General features: G+C 46.3%; 1 protein-coding gene across 1 annotated transcript; it reads right to left on the reverse strand.

The window, feature by feature from the left end:
• Positions 1-5,508: 5,508 nt before the first annotated feature.
• Positions 5,509-8,526, reverse strand: LOC134620570 (uncharacterized). The gene has a single exon (XM_063466778.1). The coding sequence runs from the start codon at positions 8,524-8,526 to the stop codon at positions 5,509-5,511; it is 3,018 nt and encodes a 1,005-aa protein (XP_063322848.1).
• Positions 8,527-10,367: the final 1,841 nt, after the last annotated feature.

Here is a 10,367-nt window from a genome sequence, read left to right on the forward strand (position 1 = left end):
AGAGAGGAACAGAGCGGGAGAGAGACGAGAATGAGGACAGAACAGAGATGGAACAAGAGCAGGTGAGACACACATGTCAGTCAAATGGTTGTTTGCCAAAACTCATCAGAACATGTATCTAGTACCTAGTGTTTCTTTTTAGATACCATTTGTTACTTTTCAAATTCTATATTTATTTAGTTATGCAGGCTTGTTTGCACAACAAGGCTAAATAATTATATAAACTTTTCAGAATCTAAATAGTGGACTTTGGTAGAATTAAAAAATAAGTGTAGTGCAGGTCTATGATGATTTTCAGTGCTACTATCATCTAGTTCTGATTCTGGTTCTGTCTTGGTTACTGTTGTAGTCCTGTTTTAATTCTGGATCAGTTCTGGGTCTGGTTGAATTGGGGTTTAGTCCCTGTGTCTTGATACAGGCACGACTTTGTTCTGCCTTGCTGCTTAATTAAAAGAATAGTTTAAGGTGTCCCGCATATGTATATAGAAGTATGTATCTATCTATCTATCTATCTATATATATATAGAGAGAGAGAGAGAGAGAGATAGATATATATATGAAGTCATTCTCTTTTGAACAAAACTCAAAACAGAGCCTAATAATCTTTCAGTCATTTCTACCCTCACTTAATTTCCTTTCGCTGCTCAGCTCTCACACAGTGGCTCAGTTATGCTCCAATCCCTCCATATTGTGGCCAATCACATGTGAGGATATAGGATAATATCATTATGTGAAAAACAGAGAGGGTGAGAGACGCGACAATCAAGTGGAGCGTGCGTCTATCCTCTCAGTAAGTGAGTGAGACAGTAGACAGCGGTGAGGAGGGCATCGCAAAAACACATAAATATGCCTGACACCCGTAAACGAAGCAGCATCTGGCTGCAGTTTAAAGACTTTTTTTGTCTCGGTCTTGGTCTCGTCTCGACTCGGTCTCGGTCTTGGTCTCATCTCAACTTGGTCTTGGTTTTGGTCTTGTCTTGGTCTCGATACCCTCTGGTCTTGGTCTTGTCTTGGTCTCGATACCCTCTGGTCTTGGTCTTGTCTTGGTCTCGGATTAGGCGCTCTTGACTAAAAGTCTACTCATAATTCATGAGGATCATACCCAAAAGATATCTAAAGAGCATGTAGGATGGATACTGTGCTTTACGGATCTCAATGACGTGGCCGACCTAGGTAGTAGGAGTTGCGTTTGCTCTACACGTCATGGACTGTGGACTGTCAGAGACAGACATGCGTACTTTCAACAACGTGTGATGCCGACTATTACACAGAGACTAGCGCGTTGCACTAGCGATGTCGCCAATACCAGTTATCGAGAATTACTACTGAACATCACCCGACACGCGGGTTGGATATTGCAAGGATATTACACCGGATTGCAGGAGGTTGAGACAGTACACATCCTTTCGATGCTGCCGGTGAATATGGGCTATGATGTGTGTCGTGTATACCCAGTGCAATCTATGTACAGATTAACGGACTGCCAAGGCGAGTCGCGCGCAGAGATGTATACGTGCCAGATGAAAGAAAAGCCTGTGTCATTTGTATATAATCTAAAACAATGGGTCTCCTGGACTGATGAAAACTCTGAGGTACAAAGAGTGCAAGGGTATGTCTCCGACTGAGATGCAACGGTCACAGTGCCCTGCAACAGCTATGTTGCGTCCAACCGATGTCCGGGTGAATCTGGTCTGGGTCCACCATATCATATATTATTATCATCAACATATACAATCGCACACAGCATCTGCACCTAAACCGACCTGGTAATCAGTGTATGTGTGTGAAAATGTGACATTTGTACAAGTTGTCATTTGACAACTAATGTGTTTTGTGACTGCGTGTACCCATGTTTTAGAATCCTTTATGTGGCTTGTACCCATGTGTTAGAATGCTGTATGTGATGACCCAATAAAGACATTTGTATCATTCTATCATCGTGTTTATTTTGTACATTGCACACAGATCAACAGAAATTATGTGGCTTCAGTCTACACGACATATGACACCCATCCAACGAAAGCAAGGCAATTTACACTATGTGCACAGGATAATTCAGTTCAGGCGGTCTTCCGTATGCGTAACACGCTTCTTCGACCGTGACTTTGGTCACAGGTTCCCTAGCGTTGTCCAAGTCCCTTTGGACAACGCCTCACAGAGCCCAGGACAGCCTACCTGACCCCACCACAGAGAAAACTGCACCCATCCCGTCATCCACTAATCTTCCAGACTACACGAGACAATAGACGCCCAGGCTGAGATTGTCATGGTTCGTATTTGAGGAAGAGACAGACGACTGGAGGTCCCAGTGTGTCAAACAATGATTTTATTTACACACGCGTGTGGTGGAGATGAGCTCTGCAAAACATCAGCCTCGATCTCCCCAGAACAATAAATGAGCAGTCATATATATATAACATAGTTGATGACGAGCATCATGCGTCACAGCAGATAGATAACAGATAGATAACATGCGTCCATTTCAGTAATTCCAGTACATTCATCCCTGGAGATATTCCCAGGTGGCCTCTACTCCCTCGCCAGATATTTCCTGTTCTTTCCCTGTGTTAAAAACTCCCAGTTGTTTTAATCTTTGGGCTGAAGGAAGGACAACACTCGGTGTATATATGCTCAATCGACAATACTTTATTTCCATACAATTCAACACAGAAGAGCATAAGAAACGTCCGGACGGGAGAGATGCACATGGAGGGTCACAGCATGTCTCAAAATGGTGACGGATTTCACAGCCTCTTATAGCTTCTAGTGACCCCCACCTAGTCATAAAAGCCTAAATATACACATGTTTTTCTCATTCTTAGCAAGCCTGACTCCTGACCTTGGCTCCCTGTCTTCATGCTCTCAGGCAGGTGGGGGTATGGAATGTCGTCTATCTTCTCCTAACTTAGACACAAGGTCTCCTGCACACAACCTTTCTCTTTATGATTCAGCAGTAAAACATGTCAAGAAAACAGTGTAACACATTCACAGCAGATCAAGGATACAGAGTGGTGCACACTTATCTAATGAACTACGTAATGATTATATTCTTCTAACCCAAACGTATGATGGGAACTTGACTACTCACACAGCACACAGTCTAAACTAAAAGATAATATATGTCCTACAGTTGTTAACATAAATCAGCTATCTTGACTACAGGCATAAAGTAACATATGTTTCTACTAATAATCTCACAATTCCCCCTTTGAGCTCTCTTTACCAGAGAGATCACTTACACCATACACTCCAGGGTCGCAAGGTCCACAACCTCCTGATCCTCAGGCCCATCCTTCAACAGAGGCATCATGACCCCCGGGCCCTCCGGCCCTGAGGCTATGGCCCTGTCAATGAGACGGATTACAAGTGCTCTGAGGCAAGGTATAAAACAACAACCAAATGTTGTTAAGACTGCAGTAAAAACAGCCAGTGAGACCATGATTGACATAACAAACCCTTTCCATTGCCCAAACACAGAAGTCATCCACTCCTCCAGCGGGTTCTCAATACCTGAGTGCTCATGCATGTTATGAGCCAGAGTTCGCAGCCCCTCCAGAGCCTTGGTTATCGAGCCATCTGGAGCAGTGTTATTAGGAATAAAAGTGCAACACATTTGTCCGAACATCGCACAAACGCCGCCTTTCTCAGCCAAAACCATGTCTAACGCCATGCGGTTCTGCACCGCCTTTAGAGAGGTAGGGCCTAATTGCTCTGCTAACCCCTCAATCGCATCACGAGTCAAGTTCGCCAGCCGGAGAACATTATAATGTACATAGTTAATTCTATCTACATTTTTGTTGGGGGTGACGGGAAAAAAGGCAGAAATTATCGGGATGTTCTCAAAACCGGCTGCTATCTGATCTACTAATTTGTACTCATTAGGGACACCGCGTGGGACACCAATGGAATCTATATACGTGGGGGAATTAGCAGTTAGATCAAACGACCAAGATGACTTTTTGGACAACATCCGACGTCTACGCCTAATTGTAAGTCGCACATTCCCATTCGTCGCCACGGATTTAACCTTCTCCCCTATTATTAGTAGAGGCGCTCCTAATCTGACCATGGCACAGACACCAACCGCTTCTTTTGGTATCCGTACATGCAGACTCCCACCTCCACAATAATAGTACAAACCAGCTCGAGCCCAGGTCCCAACGGTTGTAGCACCCACACGCGAGGCATTCCCTCTGGCTGGATACGTCACCATACACCAGTCAGACGGGATCTCTCCTGCGTCATACCCCTGCTCTCCAGGGTCGTCCGCTGTAAAATTAAAACAAGTGTAATTAGCTTTCCTGGGTGTAAATGGTCCAGGGACAGTGTCATTATCTATGGGGGGAAATAAAACAGACAATGGAGCGCATTTTCCTGAGGATATTGCTCTTCGAGTGAGTCTGAGCATGCAATCAAAACCCCACTGGTCCTCCGGGTGCAGAGGTGCTGGTTCAGTAAATAAATGTGGACATGCCGTAGCACATGCCACACAATCAGACACATTTTGCTCTTTTGCATTTGCAATCAGCCAATCCAACCACAGGTTACTATCTACATACCCTGTGGCACAAGACATCATCTGTCGGGGTTTCCATTTTGTGTAGTCCATTTGTGTTACCTTAGAGACCGAAGGGGGGGCTCTCACAGGTGCGGCGTTGCTGCTGGATACGTTAAGGGGTGGATCTATAAAATTTATCTTTATCACGCCCACCGGGTCTCTCCCTGAAACATCTACACCTAATAGTACATAAAATACTTTATGGGCTTTCATGTAGCGCTGAGGTGTAACCTGCCACCCACCAATAGACATTGTAATTGGATTTTGACTATTACTAAAATCACGCTGAATCGCAAATCCCTTCCATCTGCTCGGAGAGTCCCACCTTGGGGCTGTATATGCTGTCACCATATCCCACACCGGACACGGGTTGCGCCCCAGGACAGTAGGATGGCCTATAATACAAGCACCGGTTAGTTGCAGGTCATGACATATCCAAACTTCATACCCACGCCAACTAGCACTATCACCCCCACACTTTATCACGGAACAAAGATCAAAAGTGAAGGCTGTTGTGGATCCTCTAACGTAATCCACCTCTATGCCTCCATAGTGTGACAAACAGGGATCAGACGTCTTACTCACACCGCGCTTTGGCCGTATCACCTCAGGGTCCGCTGACGGAGGGAAAGCTGGATGAGTTCTGAACCTGGGCAATTCACATAACAAGAAGATAGTAGTTACCACACCAATAGTGATTATGGTTAACACTCCCATCACTCTCCCGTTCTCCCAGAGCTTTATTTTTGCATTATAACTTCCCACCCCCATTATAGTACTACTTGATAGCTTTCAATCTAAACTAAAATTTCTATCAAAGGAGCCTTTATTCTTTAACTTTAACTTTAATTATTACTACAGCTATCAATATCTTCAGTCGGGTGATTCTCGACTTCTTTCTTCAACCTCCGGGGTTAGACTACCCTTTGGTCGTTGCACAGATCAGGGGATTATTCTGCCCCTTTTTTACTAAGATCTGTGTGTTTTGGGGTCACGGATGTGTCCCCCTTTCTTCCCAAGAGCCTCTCCGACCGCCTAGGCTCCTCTGCCGCCGCACACTGGCTCCAGTGATACCACGTGTCGCCTTTGCCTCTCAGCTGGACCGCATGAGAGGTTCGAGTGGTCACCTCGAAAGGTCCCGTCCACCTCGGCTCGTCCCACTTCCGCTTATAGACCTTCAGCCACACCCACTTCACCTCCGGCGTGGTCACCTCCTTCCCGGTCGGGTCTCCCACCTGCGTAGTGAAACTAGAGACAAGAGCTTTTAGTGCTTTAAACTGCTTCACATGTTCAGACACATTTGCCTCCTCTCTTAACTCTCTTACACCTGCTGCAGGGCCGGGAAACTGTCTCCCTGTTAGCAGCTCATATGGAGTAAACCCGGTGCTCTGATTAACGGAGCACCGCACACTCATTAGTGCTATGGGAAGAGCATCAACCCAATTCATGTTTGTCTGTGCACATATTTTTGCCACTTTATTTTTAAGATTTTTATTCATTCTCTCCACTTTTCCCTGGGATTGTGGGTGGTACACTGTGCCATATCTATGTTGCAACCCCAACATACATTCTACCTCAGCGAGATCTCGATTTTTAAAGTGAGTGCCATTGTCAGATCTTACCTTCTCTGGAAATCCATGCCAGGGGACATAATAATTCACCAGACATTTGATCACCGTTTTACTGTCTTCTCTGCGTGTTGGCCACGCCTCTGGCCAGCCGGTCAAAGCATCCACACACACCAACAGATATCTAAACCCTCGGACTATAGTTATCATATCAGTGTAATCAATCACAATTTCCTGGCCTGGTCTTTCTGGCAAAGGAAACTTACCCATTTCTGGTTTCACAGTGGGCTTTGGATTATATTGTCCACAGATCAGGCATGTTCTCACGTGTTCCCTCACCATATTTTTCATGTAGGGATGCCACCAATGACAAAAGTCCCTCTGCATTTGGTCTACTCCTACATGTCCTAGCCCATGAGCTTCTTTAATCTTCTCCTGAGCCATTTCTGCTGTGAGTACTGGCCGCCCGTCGGGTCCTCTCCACAATCCTTCTGATTGTACGGCCCCTCTCTCTCGCCACACCGCCTTTTCCTCAGGTGAGGCTCCTTTTTGTGCCTTTTCTATGTCCTCGCGTTGTTGGGCTGGCAGGTTTCCCCATTCCATACCCATACTTACCATTTGTTTTCCTTCCTGATAGCCTGCCACCCGTTTTGCTTCTTCATCAGCTGCTCTGTTTCCTTTTGCCACCCCAGTGTTGGAATCATCATGCCCTTTACACTTTATGATGGCCACCTCCAGAGGTTCTTTCAGAGCGTCCTCCAGCTGTCTCATCTCCTCCTCATGTTTGATTGGTTTGTTTGAGGCTGTTCTAAATCCAGCCCTCTTCCATTGCCCCAGTTCCACATGTGCTGCTCCGAACACATATGCTGAGTCTGTATAAATGTTAACTCTTTTTCCTTTTCCTAATCTTAGAGCTTCTATCACTGCAATAAGCTCTGCTCTCTGTGCTGATTGAGGTCCTTCTAGTGTTCCTGATTTCTCCACACGCAGCTGGTTTCCGACCCCTTTCACCACTGCATAACCTGTTTTCAATCCTTCACTCGGATCCCTAAAACAACAACCGTCTGTGAAATAATCTTCTGCTTCATTCACCGGTTCTGTTCTCAAATCTGACCTCACTTTCTCCTCAACCTCTACTATTTGTGCACAGTCATGAGGTGTCCCCCCTCCCATCTGGTCTGCCATGTTGATCCCTTCATGTGTGAAGGTCAAATTTGGAGACTCCAGAATCTTAGTCAGTCTCTGTTGTCTCAGTGGGGTCATTGTGAATGCTTGTGAGTTCACATAGGCCACCACACTGTGTGTGGTTAACACTTTCAGTGGGTGCCCTTTCACAACATGTGCCACTTTCTGAATTATTTTTGCTACCCCCGCCGCATGCTGTGTGCACGTGGGGTGTCGCTTTTCCATGTTATCCAGGCCAATGCTGATATACATCAGCACACGTCTCCTTCCCCCTTTTATCTGAAACAAAACTCCATTCACCACTCCATTTGTTTCTGAAACATCAACAAAGAAATCAGAGTTATAATCGGGGATTGCTAAAACTGCAGCACGAGACAGGGCCTGTTTCAGTTCAATGAAGCGCATTTCAGCTTCAGTGGTCCAGTTAAGATTGGCTGTGAGATCCCTCATGCCATGTTCTTTCACCAAATCCCTCAAAGGTTTGGTTTTGCCCACATAGTCAGGAATGTAGTGTCTACTGTAACCTGTAAGTCCAAGAAATGACAACATTTCTTTAACAGTCCGTGGCTGGGGGTGGGACATAATTGTTTCCCGCTGGGATGTCAACATGCCCACCGACTGCATCGCCACCACACGACCTAAAAATGTAACTTCAGTTCTGACAAGTTGAAGTTTGTCTCTACTTACTTTAAAACCTGTTTTGGCCAGCTGACGAAGCACAGTCATTGTTGCTTGAAAGCACGCATCAGCTGTTGTAGCAGCAATCAGCAAGTCGTCCACATACTGGATCAGTGTGCATCCTTCAGGCAATACACATGGAGAAAGAGCATTTTTAAGTACCTGATTGAAAATCCCCGGTGAAAGGGCAAAACCCTGAGGCAACCGAGTGTAACGCAGCTGCTGGCCCCTGTAGGTAAATGAAAAAATATCTCTCAAAGATGGATGCAGAGGGAGACAAAAGAAAGCATTTGCCAAATCTATGCATGTGAACCACCGCTGGTCCGGAGATAAATTAGTCAAAGCTGTGTAGGGATTGGGTACAGGTACTGTTGGTGTCTTAAGGACAGCGTTTATTGCCCTAAGGTCATGTGCCATGCGATACTTGCCCGTGCCTGATTTTTCAACTGGGAGGATTGGAGTGTTCCATGCAGAGGAAGACGGCTCCAGCACACCCACCAATTGTTTGGTGGGTGGCCTATGTGAACTCACAAGCATTCACAATGACCCCACTGAGACAACAGAGACTGACTAAGATTCACAATGACCCCACTGAGACAACAGAGACTGACTAAGATTCTGGAGTCTCCAAATTTGACCTTCACACATGAAGGGATCAACATGGCAGACCAGATGGGAGGGGGGACACCTCATGACTGTTTCTGCAATGCCATTTTCTGCCTCTGGACTGTGTCTGTATTGTGAACGCCAAATAGGGGTGTTATCTTTTAACTCAAACGTGACGGGTGAACAATATGTTAAACCCACATCAGTGGGACCTTTAGACCACAGAGTGTCAGGGAGTTCAGCTAGGCCTTTAACAGCTTCCTCATGATCTGATTTCTCCCTGCCATGTGTGCGTTTCAAATGTTTGTGTTCTAAAACACTCTGATCAGCGGCCGTCACAGAAATCCGATACGTTTTACAACTGGGTGAGTATGAGACATCAGTGAGTTGTGTTTGCTGCCAATCTGTGGCCCGTATGGCTGCTCTCACAATTGGGCCTAAATCTTTAGCTTGATGACCCTCATGTATTGCCAACGACACGTGGGGAACTGCTTCATCTCCCATTCTATACCAACTCATTTGATCTTCAGGGAGTGCGACAAACGCTGCCACTCCAGCTGAGCCAACATAAATGTCCTGAGAGTTAAGCTCCCAAGTTTTCTCATCTAAACACTCAAAAAATAGATCTTCAAACCACTCAGTATGCTCGCGATCGTAGAACAAGGTCACGTGGTAGGGGTCACGCGGGGGTGAATAAACAGACATGGACATTATCCAGGGGCGCCAGAGTTGGTACTGTGCCAGAATGCCATCTGATGTGGTCAGTCGCACCCAGTAAATCTGTGCTGTATGTTCACAGTCCTCTGATAACAGCCACTGTCCCCTCATTCCTGATTGCAAACAGGACAGCTGTGTTCCATCTTTCAAAGTCACTGTAAATCCATCAGCTCCACACATGATAGTAGCTCCAAGCTTAATGAGCAGGTCCCTGCCCAAAAGATTAACTGGAACTTGTGATGAGACCATGTATGAATGTGTCAAGGACTGCCGTCCTAATTCAGTCTTTAAAGGGGCGGTTACTGGCAGGGTCATGGGTACCCCAGAGAAGCTGATCACACTGATGTTGGTGTCTGACAGTGGGATGTCTTCAGGAGCAGTACGAATGGTGGAATATGTTGCTCCTGTGTCCACTAAAAAGGGCAGGTTACGTCCTTGAACCCTCAGTGGCACCAGGGGGTCTGCCCCTCCCCCTATGCCCAGGCCTCTCTGTGGGGTGTGTCAGTATTGTTCCTGCTGCCAGTACTCCACTGGATATTGCCCTGGAGGAGCCATCTGTTGGTTTGGGGCCCACCAACGGCCGCGCCCCCTTTCGGCTGAACGTGTCATATTGTACTGTTGAGGTGGGTCAGGGCACTCTCGAGCCCAATGTCCAGTCTGACCACAGTTAAAACACAAAGTTCCAGGCACATATCGACCCCCTGTTGGCGCACCCCGTTGTCTGCCCATGCCGCCGCCTCGTCCCCGTTGACCACCACGTGAACCCCAATTTCCTCTACCGACCCCACGGCCACCCCAATTTGGTCCCTGCGCGGGTCCCTGTGTGTCGGCTGGAAAAACATTAGGATCTAAATCTGTACCCATTTGTTGATAACCTTGAGCTACCATTGCTTTTACTGTTTTATCTTCCTTTTTTTTTATCATTCACTTTTTGTCTATTTTGCCTTCACAATTGTTCTTTCATTTTATCTGTGTCTATGAGCTTTCTGCAGGCGATGCACCCACACGTCGCCCCCTCCATGTCGGGGTTATCCAACATGGCTACTCTGACCTGC

Source organism: Pelmatolapia mariae, linkage group LG23 (genome assembly GCF_036321145.2).
Source record: "Pelmatolapia mariae isolate MD_Pm_ZW linkage group LG23, Pm_UMD_F_2, whole genome shotgun sequence".
NCBI classification, from domain to species: domain Eukaryota; kingdom Metazoa; phylum Chordata; class Actinopteri; order Cichliformes; family Cichlidae; genus Pelmatolapia; species Pelmatolapia mariae.

Excerpts from the sequence above, each read along its gene's own strand:
- LOC134620570 (XM_063466778.1), bottom strand. The coding sequence starts at position 8,526 with ATGCTTGTGAGTTCACATAGGCCACCCACCAAACAATTGGTGGGTGTG.